The 17,352-nt window shown below is 31.9% G+C and overlaps 1 protein-coding gene across 1 annotated transcript; it reads left to right on the top strand.

The window, feature by feature from the left end:
* Window positions 1-10,585: 10,585 nt before the first annotated feature.
* Window positions 10,586-13,531, top strand: LOC129307280 (transcription factor MYB1-like). Its single transcript, XM_054948204.1, has 4 exons — window positions 10,586-10,721; window positions 11,317-11,716; window positions 11,960-12,089; window positions 12,747-13,531. The coding sequence occupies exons 2-4, from the start codon at window positions 11,599-11,601 to the stop codon at window positions 13,279-13,281; spliced, it is 783 nt and encodes a 260-aa protein (XP_054804179.1). The 5' UTR covers window positions 10,586-10,721; window positions 11,317-11,598; the 3' UTR covers window positions 13,282-13,531.
* Window positions 13,532-17,352: the final 3,821 nt, after the last annotated feature.

The following is a 17,352-nucleotide window of genomic DNA, read 5'->3' as shown; positions in this document are numbered from 1 at the left end:
ATTACGTTCTCAATTTGGTGATGTTTTGGCTAATTGATTTGTATTTTGTACAAATGGTGGCTAATATATAATTATTGGAATTGTTTACAACTTTAAATCTTTCGTCTACATTTACCTTATATGTCAAAATTCAGTTAACCGTCCCAAATAAGATCAAATAATCTTGACTGCGCATGATTAGGAAATCACAAACAAACAAAAAATCACTCTTTTTCCTACCAAATAACAACTGCATATTTCAATGTATCAATGGTATTTAGTACATTCTTACTTAAATATCTCCACTCAAATAACAGATAATAGCTTTTGGCAAAAAAAAAAAAAAACAATTATAAATATCACAAAACCCAGATTTGAGAAAGTAAACCTAAAAAGTGGAATTACAACATAAAAATGAGTTAGAACTTAGATTACGCATGTTTGCGTACGAGTTACTGATATGTTAGGTTTCATGATAGAAATTACGTTTCAATGGAGGTGGCAATTCTGGTGAAAGCAACGTCTGCACTACTTTTTACTGGCCAAAAAACAAAGACGTCTGAACTACTTTTACAAATTTTCAACGTAAATCCACCATTTGAATTTAAATTTTAGATCTAAAATTTTGAATGCATAAAAAAAAACGTACACCAATAAAAGTAAGTTGTCATACTTAGGACTTGTCCACGTGCTTGGGTAATACTAAAAAGATAATGGTTAATATTTGAAATAATTACTCTTCACGTCTCAAATTATAAAATATTTTTGAATAAAATCTCACATACTAATAGAGCTTATTAAATACATTTTACAACTTTACTTTTCAAAATAAAAATATAAATTTTTAAAAATGCCCTTCATTTAATAATCCATTGAAAAGAATATTGAAAAGAGAAAATACATGAGAAGAGTAATATTGAAAAAGTATCATTAATGAAATCTTCTTTTATCAAAGTGTTTTATTTTTTAAAACACTAAATCTTTTCTAAAAGTATATTATAATTTGAAACGGAGGGAATACTTAATTAGGGTAGATTAAGTATTTAAAATTCTAAAAGAGTTATATTTTTTTTTTTGGTATTTAGATCGAATTCAAATTCAAATTCATAATGTTTTTTATATCTAAATAAAAGACTTGATTTAAATATAAATTAAGAAAATGAGTTAATTAGAACATAAAAATGAGTTTTTTTAAAAGCAAATTATAAAAATGAGTTAATTAAATCTCACATGCATGTATATAGAATATTATTACATGATAGGTTTTTAACAACAAGTAAAAAATAATATCAATAGCAATTAGAAAATTGCTTTTATCACAAGGTATGTTAAAAGTTAATGACTTTCAACATCAATTAAACAATTACTAGTATAAAGGACTTTCAAATTCAATAATGATTTGTTTCAAAACCACTGTTAAAAGTTGCCAATTATTTAAATTTTTTAAAAAATTAAGAACTGTTAACATTAGTTGACATGTACACACTTTCAACATCGGTTGTGATTGATATTGAAAATGATACTTTGAATATCAGTTATAATTCAAACAGCCACTTTAAAAAAAATTAAAAAACTAATATTAAGTTCAAAATTAAATTCATCTAAGGATACTCTCCCATATTCTTTCATGATGATCATTTCTTGCGACATATTCACAATCTATTTTAGCTATATTCAAATTGAGTAATCCTAATAAGAAGGTAAGAGTTTCAGAAATATTAAAGTCTATTTCATTATTATCATCATTATCAGTCATCTTTTTTTCCTTTGAAAGTTATTGACCGGTTTTTATTTATCGGATCGGTGATATAGAAAACTTGTTTTGCGTAATCTCTCATAATAAATGGCTCATCTCCATCAGTTAGTCTTTTTATATCAACCAACATAAATATTAACTTATCGTCTTGAACACCATTGATATTTGGACAATTCCATAGCCTCTACCTGCTCGAATACCTTAAATCCTCAAATATCTAGAGTATCTGGATAATTCATTGAACTTGGTGATAAATTTTTCTTCATTCATAACTCCCTGCTCAAGCTTATGAAATTTTGCCTCCCTCTCAACTCTGAAGACAAGTGGAAAATAATTGTCGAAAAAAATCTTGCATTCCTTCCACCCACGTACCGACTCATCAATCAGTTTCATGCTCTCCCACCATTGTTTCGCTACATTTTCCAACATAAGTGTAACTAAGAGTACCCTGTACTTGAAGGTGTAAGACATAACTGAGAATATAGTCTCCAATTTGTCAATCCATTTTTCTGCAACCCTTAACTCTGTAGAACTGTCAAATGAAGGCAGGCTTAGAAGAATAAATTGTAATATCCTAGTTTTTATTTTTAATATTTAGGCAACATTGGGATGAGATTTTATGGTAATTAGAATTTAACATGTAATTATTTAAGTAAAAATAATGAATTTAAAAAAGGAATTAAAAATATATTTAGAAACAGAGAAAATTTATAAGAATAGAAGAGATTAAAGAGAGATAATAATTAAGATAAGTGTTTCAATTTACCATATTAAAATTAGTTAATTAATTAAAAATTTATTTTATTTTCAGCTTAAACTTTAAATTGTCAGTCTTGAGAAAATGGTAATATATAAATACATAAATAAATAATTTGATAATATATATATATATAAATAATGATAATAATAATATAATATAATATAAGGAAAATCAAATAGTGAGGCCCAAGCCCACTATTTGATTAGGCGTGGCATTAGGCATTTATAATACCCTTGCCTTTCATTCAGGTGGGAGGCGTTAAATTTTTCTCTGTTTGCAGCAATGATAGAGTGTAAGAGACAGATCGAGTCTGAGGGAAGGACATGGCATGGGAGTTTCGTTTGGGTGCCATTGGGTTCTAAAAATCTTGCTTGTCTGTTACAAGGCTTCTAAAAATTGGGTAGGTGATATAGGTCCCTCTTCATTTTTCTTTCTGATATTTTTGGGACTTAATAAAGATAGAAATTTAGGGTTAGATAGATTTTAAATTTATTAGGTGTTTCCAACGGTTATTCGCTCTGTTGAAAGAGTTATAAAGGTTAGATTAAGAGTGTATAATTGATTTTGAAGATTCTAGAATAGTTTTTAATATTTTGAAAGACTTACTGCCAATGAATAATGACTTAGTTATGATCTAATGAGCTAGAAAATTTCTTTAAACTTTAAATTTATTATAAATTAATTGAATATGAGGATTAGAATTGAGTATATTTGGAATAAAATTAAAAGATAGAGTTTGACAATGTGAAAACTCAATTTAAACAATATATATATATATATATCAATTTAAAAACTCAAAATTATAATAATATAAGTCAATTGTCAATCAATTCAAACATTAATAATGTAAAAATTGACAATTCAAGAAATAAAAAATTAAAAGTAATCTTTTACTTACATAACAAGCACAATCAATTACCAAAACTTTAAATTTCAAACACTCATTAACAAAAACATCAATGGAGAAATAAAATAATCAACATTCAAATAACTCATTGCATATATAAATCAAAATTCACAACGCACAAATTTAAAATGAGGATTAATGATTAGAATAGTAAGAACCAACCTCAAGAAAAAGAGAATATATCCAGAAATAAAGAAAGGGCAAGCCACAAGCAATGAATCCAAGAAAACAAGCATCCACAAGCACGGTTGGGTTTGAAAATGAAAAATTCACAATGATTAAGTGAGAAATTGTGCGTTTTGGCTATTGGGGTGATAGAAAATGAGTTTTGAGTGATATAGGTGGGTTTTGAATGACTTTCAAGATACACAAATGTAAAGAGAGAAAGTATTTGTTGAAAAATTCTTTTATTGATCAAAATATTGTTGTGAATTACACATACTGGTACAATTGTTATAGATGTATACACACAGATATATATATATACACACGAAAATGGGCTTGATCCCATACACAGCCCATATACACAGCCCAATAACTCTAATACTCCCCCTTCAAGTTAGGGTCATACAAATTAAAAACACCTAACTTGAGTAATAATCTGACAAAATCTTTAGTGCCAAGGGCCTTAGTGAGTATATCAGCTTGCTAATCCTGTAATCTGACATGTAGAAGATTAATCAACTTGTCTTGTAACTTCTCACGGACAAAATGACAATCAATTTCTATGTGTTTCGTACGCTCATGGAAAACAGGGTTATTTGCTATATAAATAGTAGCCTTACTGTCTCAAAAAATATTAGCAGGAGCTAATTTACCTTTTATAAGGCTACTATAGGTTTTTCCTATTAACCTAAGAAGCTGCACAGGACAAGAAATATCAACTCCTGTCATAGTCAAATATAATAATCTTTCTATTAACCTTTTATAAGGCTCAGGATCAGTGAGAAACTAATTAGGTTTTTCCTTTTTTCATTTTCATTTTCTTTTCTGGACTTTCTACTGAATATTTCAACAGAGGTGTAAATTCTGCTTTATAGGAGTAGCTATAGGTTTTGCTCCACTCATACGTGTTTCTGCAAGTAAATACAATACATATTTTCGCTGATTCAGAACAATGCCTTTGTCAGATTTAGCTACTTCTAAACCCAGAAAATATCTTAAAATTCCTAGATCTTTAATTTTAAAATAATTATGAAAATGCTTCTTTATTTCATTTATACCAGTTAAACTATTTCCTGTTATGATTAAGTCATCAACATAAACAATTACAACAATAAATTGATCTTCCTTATGTCTAACAAACAATGAATAATCATACTTGCTTTGTCTAAAACCTCCTTTTATCAAGGCTTTAGTTAGCTTGACATTCCATTACCTAGATGCTTGTTTAAGCCCATATAAGGACTTAACAAGTCTACACACTTTATTAGATTTACCATATTCCAGACCTTAAGGTACACTCATGTACACTTTTTCATTAAGATCTCATTGTAAAAATGCATTACGGACATCCATTTGAAAAATGGGCTATTTATGCACTGCTGCTAACTTTAAAACAGTTCTAAGTGATACCATTTTGACAACAGGAGAGAAAGTTTCTGAGTAATCCACTCCTTTCTTTTGACTGTACCCTTTAGCCACAAGGCACGCCTTGAGTTTCTCTAAGCTGCCATCAGCCTTATACTTAGCCTTGAAGACCCACTTACAGCCTATGGGTTTCTTCCCTGGGGGCAAGTCCACAACTTTCTAAGTCTGATTATTTTCTAATACTTCTAACTCTTCCTTTATGGCTTGCACCCATCGAGGATCCTTTATAGCCTCATCATAAGTTCCTGGCTCAATGATAGAATTAGCACAACACAAATATTGTTTATATAAGGGAGAGATATGGATATATGATAAATAGCTTTGAATAGGATATGGAATAGAAACTTTCCTTTTCTTATTTGTAGACTGGACACACTGTATCTACTCATTTGAAGTGTGAAAGGGTTTTAGAGTAGAACGCTCATAATCCCTCATCCATGCTGGAGGCTTTACATGTCTCACAGGTCTGTTACAACTTTAATTCTGAGGTTCTAATGATTAGTACTGTTCTTAAGGCTGCCCTGGTTGTGGTTGTTCATTTATAAGTGGTGTTTCCTGTAATTTTGACTGTTTTGGCTATTGATCGCATTGTATGTCTTGGAAAAAATCTGATTCACAAATAAAAGGGTCTCTGACTGGTAATTTTGCTCCCCCTTGATCAATGCTAGATTGATCTTTGAAGGGAAACTTATTTTTTAAGAAAACAACATGTCTACTAATAAAAATGGATTTATTCACTAAGTTGTATAACAGATATCCTTTACTAGTCCTTGGGTAACCAAGGAAGACACAAGCTTCAGTCCTGGATTTAAACTTATCAACATCATGCAGTTTAGATGCAAAAGCTAGACAACCAAATATGCGAAGATGACTCAAATCTGGACATTTATTATAAATCAATTCATATGGAGTCTTAAAACCCAAAACCTTGCTATGTGTTTTATTAATTAGATAAGCTGCACATTTAACAAATTCACCCTAAATTTTATAGGAAGACTCGAATGAAAAATTAAACTCCGAGCTACCTCTAAAAGGTGTCGATGTTTACACTCAACAATACTATTCTATTCAGGAGTATAAGGATAAGAAGTTTGATGCATAATTCCCTTTTCTTCAAAATAACTTTTACTATCATTGTCGATAAATTCTGTTCCATTATCACTCCTTATTATTTTAACAGTAGTACTAAATTGATTTTGGACATAAGCAATGAAAGTTTTGAGGTGACCTAGAACTTTAGATTTATGATGAAGCAAAATCACCCAAGTAGCATGAGAGAAATCATCAACTATAGTGGCATGTTCATCCCAAAGATCCTTAAGCTTGCTATAATATTAAGACACTAACATTGAACCTTAAGTCAGAGTATTTATACCTCTTTAAAGACTAAAAATTTTTGTTGCACCTCTTTTGTCAAATCTCTCCTTGAGATCATCCCAAACCTTTTCAAAAGTTTCAAAAAATGTTAATCCATTTGATAAATCCTTGTCTACAGAATTTATGATCCAAGAGAGTACAACTACATTACATCGGTCCTATTGTGGCCAAAAATTTTCTGGTTGAGCTGCTCACCTAAAGGTACCATTAATGAATCCTAACTTGTTCTTTCCCAAGAGTGCGATCTTCATGGCTCAACTCCAGGTAGCATAGTTAGTCGATCCGGTCAATGGATTTGGCACAAGAGTGGTTGCAAGTGTGTCAGATGGATGGAGGTATAATGGATGATGAAAATCAATATAAATTTTAGTAGATGAGTTTCATTTGCTAGCCATAGAAGAAAACTTCTGAGATGATGAGGATTCTTGGAGTCTCTGTGTGAACGAAATCAAAAATTATCAACAGGCGAAAGATTGGCACAATCAATCGGCATTACTTCTTGGATCTGACTAGGACTGAAACTCAGGTAAGGTTGCGATGATGATGATTCAGGTTCGGCTCAGTAGTTTGTGGCAGGTAAATGGTGAGTACGAAGAAGATTCTAGGGTTGAGAGGTTGATCTGCGAAAGAGAGGTGTTGCATTCTGTTAAATGAAACCCAAAATTTTCACCAGTAGGGATAAGGGTCTCGGATCTTGGACAAGGTTTTGAGTTTTCTTGGTTGAACGACCCAGACTGTCTTTGGCTTGAAACTATAATATTGAGGAGAATAGAACGAGAGAACAGAACAAAGAAAGGGAAACTGTCCTTGTTCTCAGCAGATGTTGATCAGGCGCACGCGTTTGTGGAAGGTTCTTTGATTCTCAGATCCCTTCCAGCAGAACTCACAACACGTGGCTAATTTTCAAGATTGCAAGTCTTGATTTTCAGGCGGGTTGACCTAGTAACCCGAGCTCTGGTACCATGTTGAACAGTTCTTTTATTGATCAAAATATTGTTGTGGATTACACATACTGGTACAATTGTTACAAACATATACACATAGATATATATACATGAAAATGGACCTGATCCCATACACAGCCCAATAACTCTAATAGTATTCTATAGATAATTTAAATGCAAATATTTAATGGTTATTATAAAATAAACGTTAAGTATTACATATTTGACGCTATTTTGAAAAAACTATCAAACATACTTAACTTTTTTTTCTTGTAAAAAAAAGCATCAAGTAATTATTTTTATTTTTATTTTTTAAAAAATAATTAATTCGACGCTTGTTTGAAAACAACCATCAAATATACTTGATAAAAATTTGACAATTATCTATAAACAAGCATGAACTATATCTTCATCTAACAATAATTAAGTTTACATATATATATATATATATATATATTTGATAGTTTTTTAATATAATTGTCAATTATAAATTTAAATACTTGACTGTTGTTTATATATATTTGACAGTTTTTTCAATATACCATGAATTATTGGTTCAAAATTTAATGTTTTTTTTTATTTTTTACTTTTATCATATAACCGTTAAATGTAGGATATTTGATTTAACAATTTATGTGGTAGTGAGTTTGCACTTTTTGGTCGAACAGCCGGCTTCCGGAATGGGTGGCGGTTCGCCCTTTGGGAGGATCTTGACACTCTCCATGCTCTCTTGATGGTGGACGTCTTTCCTTAGGACCACTGCTTCTTAGTTACGTTGCAAGTTGCTCCTGCCATTCTGCGGGTGCGGACACAAAGAGAGTACAATTTGGCTCTTCCCCAAATGTCCACGCTCGCATCACATTCTATATTATAGCGTACAATTGCAATGACAGTCAAGTCAAGCCCGTCTCTTAATTTAAAGCTACACCAAAGGCTCTATTTAACAGCAATGAAAACACTGTATGCATGCTTACAAAGCGGGCATCTTTCATCAGTAATTCAAGCAGGCCATGCTCAATTTGAGCCAACTTATTCAAATCAAACTTAAAATATTCTATCCTTTAAAAAAAGTTTATCTAATTAAGTTTGTTCCTTACTCTTTTCAGATGAATTTGGCCTAATTTGTTCAGTTTGGCTTAAATTATTGATTCTACGTACATATAAAGCTGGTATATATAATATGATGTAAGGAAATTAATCATGCACGGTTCTTTTTCCCACATACAGTACTGGTAATTAATTAGGGAAGAGACAAGTACAAGCAGCATTGGCCCAGATAAACAGCAAAACCAGCAGATGGATGAAAAGAGGCAGGTCTAGATCCAACGAAATGGCTCTTCACTCCAGCACTTGCTATATGAGTAAATGTTACTTCAATGTCATACTCAACTACTTCGCAGAAATTGCTTTCCTCGGTGCTCCGTAAAGTCAGCAGCTTGGAGCTTGTGTGTAAAATCAATTAGTCTTGAGAAGAAGAAGAAGAAGAAGAAGAATGTACGAGGAATGAATCGATTAAATGATACATATAAAATGGTAAATCAATCTATATCGATTAAGTAATGTTAAAAATCATTTAGTGCATGCCCGTTTCCCAGCAAAGAGTAAATACTATATGCGTCGCTTAAAAAAAGAGATAAATATGCAGTTTAAATGGAGAAGGATACTTTTATTTGTTAGAACTCTGTGCCACTGTTATAATTAGTAAATGAAATTATAAAATTATTAAACGTTAATTAAATAATATGATAATAAAGATATAAAAATTAATTACATATAGTATGAGATTAATGAAATTCAAGAGTAACCTTAAGAAATTGAAGCTAATTGAAGAAAGATGAAAGATAATTGAGAACTCCTGAAAATTAATGTAGACTTTGGATGGAAAAGATAATCGACACTGCTTGCAAGACAATTGTTGCCGCTAATTTTTGTTGCCGTAGATAGATATAATAACAAAAGTTTTTGCAATGACTTTTTATTGTCACTTAAAACCTTCAGCAACGATCTTTGTCTTGTTGAAAGTTAATTTTTTTTTTTTTATAGTAACATCACACTAACATTACTAAAACATATTTCACAAGCGAAATACTACATTTCCTTTTTTTTTTTTTCCTTTCCATTTCTTTTAAAACGTGTTTGGATAGAGGTTTTAATTTGGAAAGGGAGGGAAGAGGAGAGTCGAGGGAAGTTGCTCCTCTCCTTTTATTTGATTTTGGTTGGTATTTAATAAAGGAAGAAATGAGGAGCTCCTTATTTAATTTAAAAATTGATGGCCCCTCCCCTCCTCTCATCGCTTTTCCCACCAAATTTATTTAAATCAGAAAAAAGAAGAGATAAAATTATAACTAAATCACTTATTTATTCTTTTTAAAATTCTAAATTATCTCTAATATTAAGAAAATTATACATTATCTTTCTTTCTCTCTCATAATAAAATAAATTTTATCGCTTTACAAAAGTTAATATTCCCTCCGTCCCAAATTATAAAACACTTTTAAAGAAAATTTAATATCCTAAAATATAAAATACTTTGATAAAAATAAGCTTTTATTAATGATATTTTTTCAATATTACCCTTCCCATATATTTTGTCTCTTCAATATTCTTTCATCAATAGGGTATTAAATGAATAATATTTTTAAAAATTTATATTTTTATCTTAAAAAAATAAGGTTATAAAGTATATTTAATGAGCTTTATTGGTGCGTAAGATTTTATTTAAAAGTGTTTTATAATTTAAAACATAGGAAGTATATATTTTTTATTAAATTTTAATATATTTTTCATTAGATACACTATTAAGATATAATATTAATGTATTTATTTTTAAAAATATTATTAATATAAGTTCATATCCTTAAAATAATAAAATTAATAAAATACAATATAACTATTTTTTAATAATAAATCAAAAGAAAAGAATAAAAATTAACTTAAAATTGATAGAAATAAAATTGTCCATTTATTATTAGTTCCCCTCTCCTCCCCTCCCCCATAAAAGTTCATTAAAAAATTTTCTCTCTCCTTCCCTTCAATCAATCCAAACAAGGGATCATTAATCTCCTTTTTGTTTCCTTCCCTCGAGCCAAACATACCAATTCACTCAGGATGAATCCAAATTTCATCACATGAGGGGCCATAATTAAAATTTTATCTAATTGTGGGAGGCCATAACTGAACTCCTATTCAAATATGAAAAGCTACCAGTAATTTTTACATTTTTTATAAACAAAGTTATTCCTATTTAAAACAAAAATTTATGGAGTTGGGGGGGGGGGGGAACCACAGCCCCTGCTGGCCCCCCCTCTAGACTCGTCACTGAATTCACTGCAATATTAATTGCTGTTCCCGGCGATGGAGGATGGTGAGAAGGATTGGAGGAGAATCAGAGGACATCATAAATCGAAGGTCAGAGTTTTTGTTTCATCGTCTTAAGAGCAGAACTGTTGTTGTCTCACACCCGTCTTCTTTCATGTTCTTGTTCTCTCCTTTAATTAGGTTTTAATCTTCGTCTTCTTTCCTCGTCGTCTTCCTTGTTTTCAGCGTCATCCGCAAACTCATATATTCTTACTGAGGGGGCAAATTTAATTTTTTTTTCCCACCTCATTTAAAACTCTTCCCTTTTTTTTTAGTGTGCACGATGATAAAGAAAATTTCAATTCAATACTTTAATTTATCAAGAAAAATAAGCAATAAACCAACTGCCATTAATAATTAAATTGACTACTTTATTTGCAATTCCATTCTATAATAATATTTTTTTAGCAAATTATTACTAGGGTCTAGGGACAAATCCACAATGTATCAAATGGGGGCTATAATTGAAATTTTATCTAAATGTTGGGGGACCATAACTAAAGTGTTATCCAAATGTGGGGAGCTAAGTACATTTTTTATAAACAAAATTATTATTTTTTGGCCAAGAAACAAAATCATACTTATTAAAAGAAAAATTTGGAGTATGTGGCCCAGCCTGTTTACATAGCATGTTCAATTATAGCAGGACTGAGAATCTCATGCATGCGGATGAATACTCGCAAGAATCACTGCCGAGAAAATTAATTGACTGTACGTATAGGACCACTTCTTAATTGCACTCTATGGCATTTTACCTTTGCGATTCTGTGGACAAGAGAGAGTGCACGTTGGCCTTTCTCCAAGATCGGGCCACGCATCACTTTCTATCGTCTTTTTAAAGCTAAACCTGCAGACACGAGCAAAATAAATTAAAATCAAAGCATACGTATAACTCAACCGAATAAAGTGGTTATCTTTAGCGAAGCTCATGGAGAGATCCTCAGGAGTGAGAACTGGCAGGTGGTGTAAAGAAGAAGATGACCTTCTCAAGGACTGTGTTCTCAAGTACGGCGAAGGAAACTGGCACCTTATTCCTCGGAGATCAGGTATGGTTATAACATGAATGGTCATTTTCCCCCCACATATAGTGGCTAGCTCCCGTCGGTAAGGACGTACTTATAAATTTGATGATTATTGACAAAAACAGTTTGATATAAAAAGTGGGTCGCATACTCTCATTCAGTCATTCCAGTTTACTAGTCATATACGTTTAGTTATGAACCAAAACTAAGAGAACAAAGAACAAAATTTCAAGCTAATTAATATTTTGTGATTTTTGCATTGTGGAGGCTTGAAGAGATGCAGAAAGAGCTGTAGGCTGAGGTGGTTAAACAACCTGAAACCGGATATCAAGAGAGGAGACTTCTCTGTGGATGAAATTGATATGATGATCAGGCTTCACAGACTCTTGGGTAACAGGCATGTCATTGTCTATTTTATTACATAGATATACCTTCTATATGTAAGAAAATAGTTATGTCTCACAACCAGAACCTGCCAGCTTGTTTTGTTTCGGTACTGTGCGTAAATAAAAAGTTGATATAAGTGATAGAATGTGGATGAGATTCAATTAGTTTTATTTTAGACATTTAGGATTATTTTATTAGGATTGTTTGAATAAGGATATATTGAATATTCATTAGATTATTTAGGATTTAATTAAATTTTCTTATCAATATCTTTCTTATGGTCATTTTATATTTTCTTTTTTCTTTTCAATAAATAGGATGTCAAAATATATAAATCTAGATTATTCTTGTTATCTTTTAGTATTAGGTTAAGATTTGATTTATTATTATTTTTAATATTTCTAGAACTCTCACTTGTATTCAGATTTGTCTTGATTAATAAATTGAGTTGAGTATTTACTTATCTCCTTTCTCCGAGCTTCCCCTTTCTTCTTAATTTTCTCTTCTCTACTATCTTTCTTAATTTTCCCATTTTACATCAATAAGTCAGGCATTAATTACCCTTGCTAGTCTTAGTTATATTATAATTAATCTGACGGCGCTTTAAACTACTATGTAATTAAATTAAAATGTGTACATAGCGCGAGCTGATTTTATATATCTGTAGATGGTCACTGATAGCTGGAAGGCTTCCTGGAAGAACACCAAATGATGTGAAAAACTACTGGAACACCCATACACGGGAGAAGGGACGACATTATGTTTCATCTCAGAAGAGAGAGTTGGAAGAAAAATCAGAGGAAGTAACCATGAGAAGGCATAGACAAACAGTAATAAAACCTCGAGCTTTCAGGTTATCATCAAGAGGCTCGTGGTCGTGTAGGTGGAGAAAGAAACCAGCTAATAACGGCGTTGAAGTTAGCGAAGACACGAGTACAAGCAGCAATGGCCCAGATGAACAGAAAAACCAGCAGGAAGATGAGAATTCGGTGGAGTACTGGTGGAAATGGTTGCTTCTTGATGATAATGACAATAATATTGATGAGAAGGCAGGTCAAGATCAAATTGACTCGTCGTTTTCATCCATATCATCATCTGTTTCCACGGAGCAAAATGGCACGTTTGACTCCCTCTGGGATGAGCAACTTAGTTGGATTAATAACTTTCCTCTGCACACCAGCCTCACGGATTTTCTAGATTAATTCTAGTACTTTGCTATATACGTTACTTCTAAGTAAACTAATTTTTCTGAAGGTGAAAAAAAAGGAAATCGATTAAATAACAGAAATTATAAATATGTACCAACTTAGAATGTGTAGTAGATCACTCCCATCATCTAATAAGTGATTAGGATTTGGATCCTAGCATTTGTGTACTTAGCAAATTAGTGTATGCTGCCTTGCGGAGAGAGTATACTCCTTTTGTGTTAAAAAATAAAACGAAGAAGATAAATATACAGTGTGGATGATAGAGAAGCTAAGGATACTTTTGTTTGTTGAAATTGTATATATGTGCAGATATGTTATCAGTAAATAAAATTATAAGATTATTAAACATGAAAATAATACAATAATAAAGACATAACACAATTACTTGTGTTATGTTAGATTACTATTATTTTTTTTATAACAAAGGAAAATAAACTACATAGCAGTAAAAGCATCCTACTACACCACAAGGATTAAGTCATAAGAAAGAAAATTCAACGGATGAAACCCAGCTATGCATTATAGGGCCTTCTTCTCAAGGATATCTGCTACTTCATTAGCCTATCTAACGATCATTTGAACATGTACTTCCCAGGCATGATTCAGTAGGGCTTGTACCTCCTAGACAACACCAGAATCTAGTTGAGTGAGAAAGCTTATTCCATTTATTGCTTCAATAGCCTCTAGGTAATCCGATTCAAGAATAATCGTTTTGTAGCCGAGGTCCCACGTAACTTTAAGCCCTATAAACAAGCTCATAACTCAGCATGTAATGGGTCTCTTATCACTCATCTTAAACATAAATCCACTTTAGAATTCTCCCTTATGATTGCGAATCAAACACCCACATCCGAAAACATTCTCTATTACAACATATGCATCATCCACATTCAATTTATTCCATCCATCAATAGGTGGGTACCAAGTTTCACTAAGGATAGGGCTAGTATGCCTTTACCACACTATTCCTATAAGCTTGCTCCGATACTCTTTGAAAGTGTTTATAATTGCTAGACTCTGAACATTAATAGTAGCATTTAGAGGAATGGCTTTATCTTAAAAAAAACATTCTCGTTCCATCTCTTACAAAGGAGCCAACACACAATAGAAAAGAAAGAGCTCCAAGGAACGCCTCTCTTCTTTCTTTAGGATTGCACATTCCATTTGATCTACTCATGTAAATCCGTACCAAAGAACTTCACTCTATCCTCATATGCAATATATTCCCTCCAAAAGCTTTTTGTGATTGGGTACTCTTGTAAGATGTGGATCAAATCCTCCACAGCATCCTGATAGATCTCGCACTGGACATCTATAAGCATTCCATGTTGCATTCCACCTACCATAGTAAGCAACTTGTTATGATATGATAACTATAAAAAAGACTTACAGTATTCTGAGACTTAAAGCTTCCAGATTCACTTCCAAGTGCTATTGTAACTAGTTGTATGTTGAGCTACATATTTGTAGGCAGACTTGACTAAGAATTGGCCACTCTTGCTCCACTTCCAACTAGCATCCTATTAATCCACACTAATAACGATCCTAATTTGGACAAAATCCCTAGAAGCTTTAATTCCAAACCATATATTAGAACTATGGTCTTTTTTAATTAATAGTCAGATGTTAGAACCACATTTATATTTACTTCTTATAACTTAAATCCAAAGGTTATCTTGATGTTTAATAATACCTCAACTAACTTCATTTGAAAAGCTTGATTTTGTTGATGCGCATGGTTGATTCAAAGTCCTCTACATACTTTATCCCAAGCAACCAGATGTACTTTCCTCTTTTCACTAGTAGTATCCCAAAGGAAGTTTGAGTTTGCCCTCTCCAGTTCATCACATGTTGCAGCTAGGATGCCAGCTATTTGCATGGTGTAGGTAGAAATATTGGAAGTGACAAAATTGATCAACGTGGTTCTCCTAGCAAAAGCAAGTGAATTAGCCTTCCAATTGGTCAACCTTTTTTTTACCTTATTAACAACTTCAAGGTACATATTCTTATCCACTTACTTGTGAAGGATTGGTACTCCTAAGTACTTGCCAAGGTCTAATATGCAAGAGAAACTAAGAGCATTACTCAGCTCCAAGCTTCTTTGGTAAGATACATTGGAGAAGAAGAACACCTTGGTCTTTGTTGCATTAACCTTAACTCCTAAACTTTTGGAGAATTGATTTAAGAAATCATTAATCACGTCAACTTGTTGAAGAAAATTTTTTGTAAAAAAAAAAATATCATCAGCAAAAAAAAAAGGAGATAGAAGTTCTATCCTTATAGACTTTGACTGGCTTCCATTCACAACCATCCATTTTCTACTAGATCAAATAGGCAAGTTTCTCCATTCAAATCACAAAAAGGTAAGGAGAGATGGGATCACCCTATCGAACACCCATTATTGGTTAGAATAAATTAGCTTGTCCCTCATTTCAAATGACTTGGTTACATAATTCCATATAACATTCACTATTTGACTTTCTAATTGAAATTCCAAAAGGCAATTCCCCACAAAGTTCCAATTGATTCTATTATACACTTTTCTAAGTCAATTTTAATAGCCATGAAATTCTTTTTATTTTTCATATTTCTCATGGTATGAATGACTTCTTGAACCATAATGATATCACTAGAATTTTGTCTTCCAAAAATAAAGCTACATTGATTAAGACTAATAATCAATGGGAGGAAAATTTTCATTCTCTTTGTAATAATCTTGGTCACCATCTTGTAAATCACATTACAGAAACTTATAGGACGCAAGTCTTTAAGCATGTCTAGGTGATCTTTTTTAGGAATAAGAACCATAAGAGTGCCATTAATAGAATAATGCATTGGCTTTGAGAGAAGAAGTCATTCAAACCATCAGGTCTCGGCACTTTTAAGGCACCCATATCAAATAATGCATCTTTAGTCTCCTTCTCAGTCACAACTTGCCCAAAGTTCATTAACATATTAATTAGTTGGAATAGTTGGATACGTCTTAGAACAATTTAACACAATTCTATCAATTTCTTCACAAAACAAAGTTTCAAAGAAGGAAGTAGCCTCAGTTTTAAACAAAGTAGTTTTAAACACTCAGTTGCCATTTTCATTCTAGATAGCACTCACCGTTATTAGATTATTTGGATATGTTGGAATTTGTATAAAATATGCCTTTGATGAGCTATAAGTGGGATGTGACATAAATCCGATAATGATAAGTTAACCGAAATTTGAAATTAATTTGATTAATTTTTTATTAAATTTTAAAAGGAAAAGTAATCTCTGCAATAACGGTAATTATTTCAATCAATTTATTCCTTTTATAATAAGATGAATTATTACTAATTGGATTTTCCTTTTTAAAGGTGGCATCCTTCAATTGTAAATAGCGATAGGTGGGTAGGGGTAGAACACACCTCAAAACAAATAGTTCTTTAACTCATTCTTCTTCTCCCTCTCTTTTTGTCTTTAGTGCATCTATTGTATAGTATAGTTTAGAATCTAGTAATCTAAACTCGTGTGCATCATAAGTTGACTCTACTATGCTTGGATTTGATAGGTTGAACAAGGTATCAAGTTCTAATTGCAAAACTACTTTATTAGGTTGGAGTTCGGTCAAATGAATTTATACATAAAAGAACACCATGAAAAATAAAGGTTTTTTGCTTTTGCAGCAACTTAAGAAAACTGCAGCCACCAACGATAACAATTGCTACCACCAAACAAATGTATAGCACTCGTGCTTTGTATTTGTACCATCACTCGATATCCTAGATAACTTGAAAATATTATCACCTACTGTTTAAGCTAATCCGAACCCCATTGTGTGTGACCATTATTATTAATGGTGGTCTTACAGGTATTTCAAGAATCCCTTTGTCTTTTTTATTTAATGCGACTATATATTTTAAAACTCAAACTCGAGGCTCCAAGATAAATTAGTTTAACTCTCTCTACTCTCTCGATATAGCACTCATAGCACTCGAGCTTTACCGATGGGCAATTAATCATTACAGCTTTATCGATGGGCATGTATGCAGTTTATTAATAGAGAGTATATTGATTCGACTGTTGGTTATT

This window comes from Prosopis cineraria, unplaced genomic scaffold (assembly GCF_029017545.1).
Source record: "Prosopis cineraria cultivar Desert tree isolate PC_DT_omini unplaced genomic scaffold, ASM2901754v1 PC3, whole genome shotgun sequence".
Taxonomy (NCBI): Eukaryota; Viridiplantae; Streptophyta; class Magnoliopsida; order Fabales; family Fabaceae; genus Prosopis; species Prosopis cineraria.
Note: the sequence above shows the minus strand (reverse complement) of the source record. Positions and strands in the feature narration are given on the sequence as shown.